The sequence below is a fragment of the Bubalus kerabau genome, chromosome 4 (assembly GCF_029407905.1).
Source record: "Bubalus kerabau isolate K-KA32 ecotype Philippines breed swamp buffalo chromosome 4, PCC_UOA_SB_1v2, whole genome shotgun sequence".
In the NCBI taxonomy this organism is placed as follows: Eukaryota; Metazoa; Chordata; class Mammalia; order Artiodactyla; family Bovidae; genus Bubalus; species Bubalus kerabau.
Window position 1 is genome coordinate 150346729 of NC_073627.1, and position 12675 is coordinate 150359403.

At 42.6% G+C, this 12675-nt stretch overlaps 1 protein-coding gene and 1 non-coding gene across 2 annotated transcripts in view; both read right to left on the bottom strand.

Annotated features, from left to right (window-relative positions):
• HSD17B3 (hydroxysteroid 17-beta dehydrogenase 3) overlaps positions 1-12675 on the bottom strand; it is a 55696-nt gene that overhangs the window by 17674 nt on the left and 25347 nt on the right. The window contains exons 3-9 of the mRNA XM_055580304.1: positions 10469-10544; positions 8606-8713; positions 7512-7579; positions 5898-5933; positions 2790-2824; positions 1325-1406; positions 740-805 (exon numbers count right to left, since the gene is read on the bottom strand). Coding sequence (XP_055436279.1) covers positions 740-805; positions 1325-1406; positions 2790-2824; positions 5898-5933; positions 7512-7579; positions 8606-8713; positions 10469-10544 — 471 coding nt within the window. The remainder of the gene's footprint in view (positions 1-739; positions 806-1324; positions 1407-2789; positions 2825-5897; positions 5934-7511; positions 7580-8605; positions 8714-10468; positions 10545-12675) is intronic.
• Positions 12333-12438, bottom strand: LOC129651881 (U6 spliceosomal RNA). The gene has a single exon (XR_008714384.1). It is a non-coding gene; the product is annotated as a U6 spliceosomal RNA (small nuclear RNA).

Here is a 12675-nt window from a genome sequence, read left to right on the forward strand (position 1 = left end):
AGATTCTTTACTGACTGAGCTGCATGGGAAGCCCTATTCATATATAATAGTATGTCATCAAACTTCTCCACAAACAATTAACAAAAAAAAAAAAAAAAACCTCTCTAAACTGTTTATTCCAGGTTCCAGAAACCACTTGAGAGTTAACTGTGTTGCCAAAGAAAGCACATGGCATATTGTTCAGTCTAAAGACCGCAGTGATGATACAACTCTGTTTACAGTTCAAACAAGGAGAAAGAGAAAGCAGAGCACCTCTTCCCCAACTGCTCAAGAACCAGAGTGTGGGAATCTCTGTGGCCCATCACAGATGAACAGCAACCAAACACAGCACTCTCTCCCCTCTTCCAACATAGACCAAGTACCTGGTTTTCTTTTGCTTGTTCCCCACACATAGTTCCTCCCACATGAGCCTATCTTCTAGATCTAGGTCAGACAGTAAAGGATGGTTAGACAAGATCCTAATTTCTGTCCTGATGGCAGCATCAGGCAGCAAGCGTTTCTGAGCACTCACTCACCCCACCCCATTTCCTTCTCCGGCACTCAGGGCACAGATGAGGGCAGCAACAGACAGAACCATGGTGGCCCCACTGCCACCTCAAGGATCACAGGAACCCATGTGGTGTCATACAGACCCTCTCTTCCAGTCACACATGCTCAGCCCATCCTGCTGGAAGGAGTGGCCCTGGCTCCATGGGGTCCAGAGTTTCCATTCCCAAGGACTCAGAACTGTTGACCTCACCTGGATGATGATTCCCTTCTCCTTATATTCTGCTTGTAGTGCCTTGGAAAATGTGCACACAAAAGCCTGGAACAAGAAGGAGAAACACCTAAGGACTTGATTCTCTGTCAGAGCCAACTTGCTCAGATTTCAAAGGATACCAAGGGAGCTCGCCTTGATGGGAGTTAGTTAGAACTTCATTTCCTGGTCTGGGAAGCGTTTCCTCAAAAAGCAGAAACATACATTTTGTAATAAATACCTACTTAGGGCCACTGCACCTAGATGCCATAACCCATGGAGGTCTCTGGGATGGAAAGAAACTGTCAATACAATGTTACTTGCTGGCAGGAAGAGTGCACCGGCTCCCAGGCTAGGAAGTGAAAGGGGGCTGCACGGCCTGGCTGTGCTACCGCAAGGCTTCATCAGCCCAGGGGCACATCTTTTTCAAATTTGCACCCAGACACTGGTGGACTAGCTCCCTGTACCTAGAAGAGTGCCTCTAGGCAAATCTGCCTATCAGCTTGCCAGATGATCTGAAGGAAAGTGCTAAATGGGAAAAGCAAGGGGAAGAAGGAGAAGGAGACGTGGACTACATCTGTCACTCACCTTGGAAGCTGAATACGTGGAGTACAGAGGCCAGGGAAAGAGGGCCACCCCAGAAGATATGTTCAAGATGAGACCTTTCTGCCTAACAGGCAATGAAACAAAGTTTCAGTTACTTTGATACTTGATTACACCTTGAGAAGGGAGAAAACAAAGGGACTCATGTGAACACTAGGAAACTTCCATCCTCTCTAGGTTTCTGTGTGTGTGCTAAGCATTTTGCTTCCAAGAACGGAGTCCAACTTCACCTCCATCATGAACAATACTACCACACAGTGATGTCAGTTGGTAGCCAGTTGACCTCAAGGGCTGGTGACAGGAAACAGGGGCTCAGCTCCAGCAAAGATCCCCCATGAAAATGCAGAGAACTCAGCTCAGACAAGACTCAAGGGGGAAGAGAGGCTTCTCTCTCAAGTGTGACCACATGAGCTCAAAGTCCCTTCTGACTCATAAAAATGACCCACAACAGGAAAGATGTCATATGTAGAATCCTGTCCCTGGGTGGAATTTGACAGTCCATCATCAGCTTACACAGGCATTCCTACACAAGTCTCTGAGGTTCTTACCCTTTGGAAGTTCAGTATCTTTAACCCTTCCCTAATAGATGGATTCAATCCAGAAAAACCAAGAAGCTTCACATTTGAATACCAGGGCCAAGCCCCTTCTTTCTCTAGGGAAGATAAAACTATCAACCATTTGCTTTAATGAATACCACCTGAGCAAAACCAGTTCCCAAATGGGCGTTGTACTGCCGCTGCTGCTGCTAAGTCGCTTCAGTCGTGTCCGACTCTGTGTGACCCCATAGACGGCAGCCCACCAGGCTCCCCCGTCCCTGGGATTCTCCAGGCAAGAACACTGGAGTGGGTTGCCATTTCCTTCTCCAATGCATGAAAGTGAAAAGTGAAAGTGAAGTCGCTCAGTCGTGTCTGACTCTTAGCAACCCCATGGACTGCAGCCTACCAGGCTCCTCCATCCGTGGGATTTTCCAGGCAAGAGTACTGGAGTAGGGTGCCATTGCCTTCTCCCGGGCATTGTACTAGGGTGATTTAAAATGTGGAATAAATAGAGACACTGATGGGATAGTGATTTTTACCCCTATGTTGGAGTATTCATTCTGACAAGAGTTGAAATACATAATAACAAAGAAATGGTCTCAGGCCAACTTCTGAAGTTTCTTTTAAGCTCATTGTGAGTTAGTTTTTTTTTAATACAAGGTCTGCTGGAATTGCTGTTTTCTTCCTCCCTCCAGTATATGCTACATTTGACCTTCAAATATGCTTATCTGTTGGCAAAGCTGGCCTGGTCCAGAATGTTAGGCTTTCAACCACAATCTGCATGAACTTTCACCACAGTTTTATCATTTGTTAAAGCAGCAGCAGATGAACCTTGTCCCCCTGATCCCCAGCTCAGCTGACTGCCAGGCCAGGCAGCACAGGCTGCTCCAAGCCTTTTCAAGGAAAGAACTTACCTTGACTCCATGTGTTTCAGAATCAGCTGTGTCATCTGTAAGAGAAGGCCAAAGCCCTGACATTAAAGAAACCAAGTAGCAATGGGCAGTGGGAATTTGGGAAATAGGTGCTGGAAGAAACTGGAGAAAGAACTTCAGCTTCTCAAATGGCCTTGAAAATCTGCTGACACTCGTTGGAGGTAATTTTGGCAACATTAGAGTCTGCTGGAACCTACCGAAGGCATCTTAAACAAATGACAAACAGTTCAGAGGCCTCTAGTTTTTTCTTCCTAAAACTGAAGTCTTTGTGGAAAATGGAGTGAAAAGCTATGGAACTGACGTATGGCTATGAGACCAACACTGAGGCTCCCAGACTCCCTTCATTCTGGCAGAGAGGTAAAAGTAGGTTGGCCATTATAAAACTCCCACAGGAGTTAGAATTAGGGAACCATCAGGAAACCTAACAAGTGTCCATCTCACATAAAAGGTACAAGATAAAGAAGGACATCTCTTCAATTCAACAGCAGCCTTGTTAGCCTGCATGCGGTCTATGAAATAGCTCCCTAGATACATGTCTGCTGGTCTGCTGGAGTTACAACAGGATTGAAAAATCCCTTCCCCGCTCCAATTTATTGCCCCTGGAAGACGTCTTCCCTGCCAGTTCAGGAGCAACACCCTTGCCTTGATTCTCCCAACTTCATTAAGGTGGAGCACTGTTGGACAGCATTTCTCAAAGTCTCCCAAAAGCCTGATTGGGTGAATGATCCCAATTAGACAGACAACACTGGACTTTGTGGGTCCCTGTCTCAAATGTTCCAGTATTTAGTCTCTTATCCTACCTTCCCTTTGCCCTCAAACTCATTCTCCAATTTTGCCCTTGAGAGAACTCTAGTGTTTCCAGATGGTTCCTTTGGAATAACTAAATGATACTAGTCAACATTCAGAAAACTAAGATCATGGATCTGGTCTCATCACTCCATGGCAGATAGATGGGGAAACAATGGAAACAGTGACAGACTTTATCTTTTTGGGCTCCAAAATCACTGCACATGGTGACTGCAGCCATGAAATTAAAAGACGCTTACTCCTTGGAAGGAAGGTTATAACCAACCCAGACAGCATATTAAAAAGCAGAGACATTACTTTGCCAACAAAGGTCCGTCTAGTCAAAGCTATGGTTTTTCCAGTTGTCATGTATGGATGTGAGAGTTGGATTATAAAGAAAGCTGAGCACTGAAGAATTGATGCTTTTGAACTGTGGTGTTGAAGAAGACTCTTGAGAGTCCCTTGGACTGCAAGGAGACCCAACTAGTCCATCCTAAAGGAGATCAGTCCTGAATATTCATTGGAAGGACTGATGTTGAAGCTGAAACTCCAATACTTTGGCCACCTAATGCAAAGAACTGACTCACTGGAAAAGACCCTGATGCTGGGAAAGATTAAAAGCTGGAGGAGAAGGGGACAACAGAGAATGATATGGTTGGATGGCATCACCAACTCAATGGACATGAGTTTGAACAAGCTCTAGAAGTTGGTGATGGATAGGGAGGCCTGGCATGCTGCAGTCCATGGGGTCACGAAGAGTTGGACGCAACTGAACTGAACTGAACTGAGTCATGTTTCCAACCAGCATGGCCATCTTGGGCATGACATACTTAGAAGCTAACCTTCAATTTGTTTTCTTTGTTACTTAAGGAAGTTAGTGTCTACCAGTGTATAAAAAATATATATATTTTTTAGAAAATCAAAGCATTTTTCTGCTAAAAGAGTCAGAAGGTTGTCAAATACATTTGGGAAACCCTGTGATCAAATAGACCAAGACTAAAAGAGCAATGTATACATTAATGGAAAGGTTTTAGTGGTAAGGCTGCAGACAACAGCAGGACATATAAAACTTTCAGTTATATGGCCTGGGGATTTTAAAAAGCCATTAATTGCTCAACATAAAAAGAATGTATATTTACCAAAACAAACAAAAAAACCAATGGTATATATATATATATATATATATATATATAGTTTTGGTCTGCTCAGCATCTACCCCCCTTTCCTCTGGAAAGCAGTCTTCTGCTGCCAGTGCATGTTGTGAAGATGAGTCTGCACTTCCCACTGCTCTACAACAAGGGTCCCAGTTTAATAAAATCAGCCATGCCTGATTCATTGCTGATGTTTCACTGAACCATCCAGAGCAGTTATGAGGGCTTCCATGCACAGTTGGGAATTTCGTATACCAAACAAGATGCCCAGCTGTGGGAGTGAGTGTGGGCTAAAAGTCCAGGGTTCACTCAAGCTATTTAAATGGCTTTCATCATTCAGAGGTAAAGACCCTGATGCTGGGAAAGATTAAAGGCTTTTTTTGTTTCCACACAAAAGCATCATCTACTCATCAAGCATAGATAGGGCTATGTCCACTCTCAGGCAGCACCTTTCTCCAAACTGTCTGCCCAGACAATCTGTCTACCTTTTTTTTATTCACACAAAGGTACAGCATAGGATAGCTTTGTGGTAGTCAAGCCTATAAATGCTTATGCAGTAAATTCTAATAAAAGGACCTGAGTGCTGAATGGCACTTGACATACCATTTAGTTCAACCCTCAATACATTAATAGCAGATGAAGAATATGAAGTTCAAGGGAGCTAAATAGCATGCCCAATGCTGTCTACTTAACTAGTAACTGATCTGGAATCAGAATACACATGCACTTGAACTTCAATTCAACAAAAAAAAATTTTTTTAACAAGTCTATAAAATTTAAACCACAGTCTCTGTCCTTTTTCCAAACAGAGTGAGCTTTCCTCTATTTACAAAGACTAAATTCAGAGGAGGGTACTAATTTTTATAAGTTGCTTTGGAATCCCGAATTCATCATCATCAAGCCTCATATGTTCTGACATATGACAAAACTGACTGCAGAAATAAGATTCAGATGCTAGGGAGAGTGAATCCACTGTATTTTCTTAATGAAAAAAGAATAAGACAATTAAAAGGCTACTACATAGTCTTTCAATCAAGTACAGTTCAATTTTAAAGAATTCTACATTTACAGGGAAGGGGCCAGTTCTCCTGAGTGGCCAACTTCCAACAGCTACTACATTTTAATGCGCTGAGCACATACAGTGATCACATACCTTCACAACGGAGGTGATGTTACAGTGGATGAGGCTCTGTAATAAATAATCACAATCATGATTTAGCTTGATCATTTGAGAAATTCTCTTGAGAAATATTCAATGCTAAAGAACCACAAAGTGGACAAAAGTGTGTGCCTAAATGGTTGTATCACTTAGTCTGCAAACTACGCTCCAAGTTGATATTCAGCAACAATGCACTAGAACTGGGAAAAATCTGACAACTACTCTATGCGTCTCCAAGAACATGACCTTGAATAGGAGTCAATTAAGAGTTTCCTTGAAAATTTAGGGAGGAATATGGACACTGTTTCTCAAAGGGAGATGGTCAATTTGCAGCTAAAGAAAGGGAGGTTAGTAAATGTGGGTCTAGAAGACACTAACATAAAGATTTGGAGAAGGCAATGGCACCCCACTCCAGTACTCTTGCCTGGAAAATCCCATGGACAGAGAAGCCTGGTAGGCTGCGGTCCATGGAGTTGCAAAGAGTCAGACACGACTGAGCGACTTCACTTTCACTGTTCACTTTCACGCATTGGAGAAGGAAATGGCAACCCACTCCAGTGTTCTTGCCTGGAGAATCCCAGGGACGGAGGGGCCTGGTGGGCTGCCGTCTATGGGGTCACACAGAGTCGGACATGACTGAAGCGACTTAGCAGTAGCAACATAAAGATTATAAAGATGAATGGTTGTATAATATAAGGTAGAGGTTCTGGGCTCCAGAAGCCAGATAAAGAAACTACCAGAATCACCCAAGACACACAAAGAAGGAAAGAGGGACAGACACATAGACAAGTACAAATGTAGACATAAATAAAGAAAAGCAGGAATGGAGTGAACTTAATGAAAAGACACACAGACTTATGCCAGAAACAGGGAACATGGACTTAGACATGTGGCCAGAAGAGGTTTGGTGAGGAGGTTCAGCAGTGTCCAAGCAATCTGGCATTATTCGTCCATGCAGTACACTTGGGGCTTACATGGAACCTTTAGGAATACTTGCAAGATTGGGAAATAGAAGCATCATAGCCTGTTCAAAATTAGTATAACCCTTTGATTTCAAAGGGCAAAGCCTGGAGAAGAGTCAAAATACAGTGCCTTCAAAGACTGTTAATGCATAATAAATTTACTCAAGACCAAACAATGACAGTCATGGGTCTGAGTTAAGCTTGTTGAACTTACAACACCTTCAGCCACAAAGTCTGTATTATGGACTTCCCTCACACCGAAAGTTGAGTGAATCTTATGACCTTGAAAGGCAAAAAAAGCCAAAGAGCTGGCTTTCTCCCAATGAATCCAGAGCTATGAATTTGTTAGGCAGCATTACTTCCCTTATAAAGCACAGTGTAGAGCCCCCAAAAAACTGGGACAAGTGAATTTTGATGTGTGGAGAAGAGGGAAGATGTTCTTTTCCTAGAGATAGTCCAGAACAGTGATACCCTTCACTATGTATCAAGTACTCAGGTGAGTACTTGAAGGGGACACCTCCAGTCATCCACCTGCATTGCAGAATTTTGACCACACTCCCATCACCCCTTCCCAGCCCTGGTATTACCCAGTTGGGGGCTCAGGACTGGAGGAGAGGAAAATATCCACAGAACAGTGCAAGCCTACCTGGATGTCAGCTGGCGTGTTAAGGAAATGGCTTGGGAGAAGGTTTGGAAGCATTCCAACATTGTTGACTGACCGAGAAAGGCAAAACGACAAGATATCAGAAGAGTCCATGGCAAATGTCTATTGAAAGCCTTAAAAATTGTCATATTCAACCCAGAAATTCTCTTGAGAAGTTTTCCAAGAAAGCATGTACAAAAAGATTATATAAAAGGCTGTTCACTGCAACATAATTCAATAACAGTGAGGAAATTGGAAGGGAAAAAATTGTGATCCAATAATACAATGCAGATAAAATAAACCATGGTACAGCCATATGGTGGGATGCAATGCAGTCATTCAAAACTATGACTGCTCAGAGTTTTAAAAACCTGGGAGAACATTTGTAATGTATAATTTCTTTAAATGTTGCAAAACAGTATGTAAGTTTAATCCTCATTTTGAAAATATGCATGTATGTATCTGGAAAGATATGTACCAAGATGCCATCTCAGGCTGTTAAAGATTTTAAGGAACTCATAATTCTTTTATGTGTTCATCTGCTCCTTCTAGTTTTCCTAGAGTACATTTTACATTATTATTAGTAAACGTAATTATTTTGAAAATCAAAATCCTCCTTCTCTCTACAATACACTGTACTGTGTATGTGATCACAAAACAGATCATCTATAAATTATCACAGAAAAAAGAAATTGGATCTTATTTCCCAAAAGAGAAACTCTATCCTCAAATAACCATACTGACTCACTACTTCATGAATCAATCACAGCAATGTTTGTTTACTAAATTAATTCCATTAGACCAAAGTTTCCCTCTTCGTGTCAAATGTCAACCTTCAGTGAAAGAAAAATATTTTAAGACTAGGAAATATGGTTGGGAAGATTGAAATTATGTAAAGGTTTGCTACATTCCAAAACCATATACAAATTTGTTAATCCAGTAATGCCTTTTGTAGAACTGAACCTTAATATTTGGTTTAATGCTACAGCTTACAGTCATGGGTTAAATTTAAGCTACTACTGAATAATCAAGTCTCACTAAGATCATTATTTCACTGACTTATTTCGACAAGCTTTGCATTATTGCAATTTACTTACCTAAAATTCCAATTTCTAAGCCTTTAAGTTTTTCTTTAATATAGTCATAGATGTCATCTTTGGCAAAATCTGCTTGTATTATCTTCACGGTACTTCCTATCGTCAGCTCTGCATGAGAGACAATAGTTATTTTTCAATGAACAGGTGTCCAAATCTGCCTCTTGTCCTTATTCCCCTAATACTCCCTGAGTATTACCTGAACAGAACAGACACTTAAGAACACAAGCCCATCGTCTTAATTAGAAACAAGAAATAGCCCCAGATAAATGCTGGAATGTGTTAAAAGATTTGTGAATGGTGGTTTCTGTGTGATTCTAAGAGTCACTGCAGTGACAAGTAAAGGCATTATAACAGATTTAATACAACAGTTCTCAAAGCAAGGCCCGCAGACCACAGCATCAGCATCACTGGTAACTTGTTAGAAATAAAATCTCAGGCTCCACCCAGGCCTGCTGAACCAGGAAGCCCTGGGAGTGGGCCTGGTGGTCTGTTTTCACACGCACTGGGGGCGACTGTGGTGCCTGCTCACGTTTCAGACCCGTGGGCTGAGGGCTGTTAGAGCAAAGTGTGAGCCTTGTGCTCGGTGAGTATCCGGTCCTCTCCACGTACACTCAGAAACCCTTTGCATTTGTCCAACACTTTAGCATTTACAAAAACATTTACACGCACACTATATTTTTTTTAATATTCTCAAGAATGAAGTAGGCATTGTCTCCACTTTCTGGAGGAGAAAATTAAGGCTCTAAGAAGCTTACTAGCTTGACCAAGGGCACCCACTCCCTGCTCCCTCCAAGTTCAATCTTCTTTCCACTGGTCTATGTGAACTTGCCTTCTGCTGGAGCTTTTTCTTAGATATAAAAACTGCAGGCAGATTTCACTAGCTGCTGCCCACTCAGCTTTGGAGTTAGACCCAATATTTCTGGGGCAAGTGATCTTAAGGCATAGCCTGGGGACACTTCAAAGACACTACTTGTTTTTCAAAAAGACAATAAAAAGTGCACAGTCAGGAAAATACTGAAGAACGTCCTAGTCCTGGTCAAAGTTATTTCAGATATCCAATTAGAGAACAAAAGCAGAATTCACTGGTTCAAGGACACTGAGCCTCCTCATTGTGAGTGTTCAGACACATATTCCCCCACGGTCTTCTCTTATCCAAATTTGTCCCAGGGAAATAAGACTGTCCGCAGACAGCCTGCTATGGTCTTCGTGAGTCTTCATAGTTAAAGACTCATTCCTTTGCATTGAGTTTATTAATCACTAAGTTAATAGTTAATTATTCAAATTCAAATGCTCAGAAGGGGATATGATGATCATTATTGACTAAAAACACTTCAGAGTGGATCATCAAAATAAAATATTATAATATAAATCCTACCTCTTAGGGTTGTATAGTGACAACCCTCACACCATACATAGCAGCCCTGAATCAAATCTTTTTTTTTTAATCTAACAACTAGCAGTGAGCATTGTCTCTCATCCCTCTGCAAGGAGCACAGCACAGACATAAGGAAGGAAGTCCCTGCTTTTCAAGGAAGTAACTGAAGCATTCAGACAGCTGAGGCCTCTGAATGAGGGAATCTGATTCTAGAGACAGACCCTAGACACAAGAAAGAGTGGACCTATTTGTGGGGTGAATGTCTTTCTGCTTCATGAAGCCCAAAGAATCACTGATGAACTAAAGTGAGCTCAAGCCACTTATGTCCTGCACTTAACTTTGTAAACTGGGCTCCCCAAAGGAGGCTTGTACCCCAGGCACCAGAGAGCAAATGTAGGGATGCTGACAGACGCCTCTGCAGGCAGGATGTGAGCAGACCTGGCTAGTGGGCTCCACAAACATCTCCCTTATTTCTTGGAGTCACTCACCAATCTCCGCAGCAATGGCCTGTAGTTTTTCCAGTGTCCGGCTGATAAGCACGACATTGAATCCCTGTCTTGCTAACTGAAGGTAAGGATGGGAAAACCAAAACAGAGATGATAAGCAGACAAGGAAGGCTTGTTATATTAAAGTGAGTTGGGGCATCACCCATTTGGTCATAGGGTGATATGCTTGATCTTCCTAAGTTTAAATGTGCACAATGTAACAATGGTTTCTAGGCTAAGTAAAACAGACAAGCTGGGCCAGGCTAAACGTGACGTAATACCAGTAGTTTCTTTGTGTATGTTTATTATACACCAGGGCTTCCCTCGTGGTCAGCAGTAAGAATCCACCTACAATGCAGGAGACGCAGGTTCAGTCCCTGAGTTGGGAAGATGCCCTGGAGCAGGGCATGGCAACCTACTCGAGTATTCTTGCCTGGAGAATCCCACGGACAGAGGAGCCTGGAAGGCTCCAGACCACAGGGTCTCAAAGAGTCGGACAAGACAGAAGCAACTGAGCACGCATTACGTGCCAGGAACTATTATTCTAAGTGCTTTTCTGTACAGATCCACAATCTGAATGCCCTCTACCTGAAGCATTTATGGTCAGATGTGTGTTGGAATTCAGAATTTGGAGGATTTTATACTATAATTTATGTAACAAGGTCTAGGGCTGGAGGATTTCATACTATAATTTATGTAACAAGGTCTAGGGCAGCAACCTATAATTTAAAAAAAATTCTGCAGCAACTTTTGAGCTGGCTTCTATTCACAAGGACGTTCTCTTGTGGTTCTCCTCACTCAGGCACAGTCATGGACCTGAGCCCTCTCTTTCTGTTCTCTGGCTCCCAACAGGATAGAAAATGAAATAGGGAACTGGAGAGTAAATGGATGTTTTCCTGAGATCAGGAACTCTCTTCAGAATGGACAGTGCCTCGACTCACAGGGGCAGAGCAACAATGTGCAGAAGCGACATGCATTAATATGGCCCAGAGGACACGTGTGCTGGGTGACCACAGACAGGCCCAGACTCCTCACACGTAAAAATGCTACAGGTGAGAAAAGACAGAGTTTTGCCTGAAGAAAAATGGGAAAACCAACGTTCATCTGGAGAGAAACAGACAACATTTGAGTTAGTGACAGAGGACTTACAGAGCCCTATCGCAAGCCCACAGCTGCAAGGCTGCACACCAAGGCCACAGAGGCAGAGCCCAGAACCAAGGTCATTTCCAGAAATGACTGAGCCCCTTTTTAACCGCTGCCAAAAGCCCCCGATCCTTATTGGCCAGTTCCTGACCCCGTATTAGGCAAAAATGCCCACCCCGCTGCTCACCCTACAGTGCCCTAATCAATCACTTAATGCTACCCTTCCAGCAAGAATTTTCTTTGTCTTGAGGCTCCAAAAATTGGCTACTAACCCATGAAGAGTCATCTTTCCCTGGTCTGTCAGGAAGTCGGCCTGGTGTATTCGCAGCCTCCCTCACTATCTATTCAGAAGTATCTATTCACTCAGAACTATCTATTCAGAGGTATCAATTCATTCAGAACTATCTGTTCAGAAGTATCTATTACTTCTGTGGGCTCTCCCTTGAGCCAATCCACTGGTCTAATAGCTTCCTGTGGACTCTCCCCTGGTCTGCTAGGAGGTCAGCCCTCTGTGCTTGCAGCACCTTCATTATCTCTGCTCTTTGTTCTTAATAAACTCACTCCTTTCTGAAATACTGTCTGGAAATTCTTTTCCAACCCAAGCTCAGACTATGGAGACATGGCTCAATGAACTGAAATCCTTCTTAATGTTTTTAATTAAACAAAACTGTTACAATTTTAAACCTTGGTAAAATACACACGACATAAAATTTGCCGTCCTAACAACTATATGGAATGTTTCACAAATTTGCGTGTCATCCTTGCACAGGGCCCATGCTAATCTTCTCTGCATTGCTCAGTGTTAGCCTGTGTGCTGCCAAAGCAAACACTATGCCAAATTTTAACAAGTTATACTATAAAAACACTTAAGCTGAATTGAGGATTTTACCATATAGTCTCCAATAGCCAATACTCAAGCCTGTGGTCTCAGAATCACCTAGGAAGACATCGAACAAACAAACAAACAAACAAAACAATTCCCACCAAAACCATCCAGTTAACAATCTCTGAGGGCAGTGGCCAAAGCATGTGCATCACCCTGCTCATTCCCAGGCCCATACCCAGCC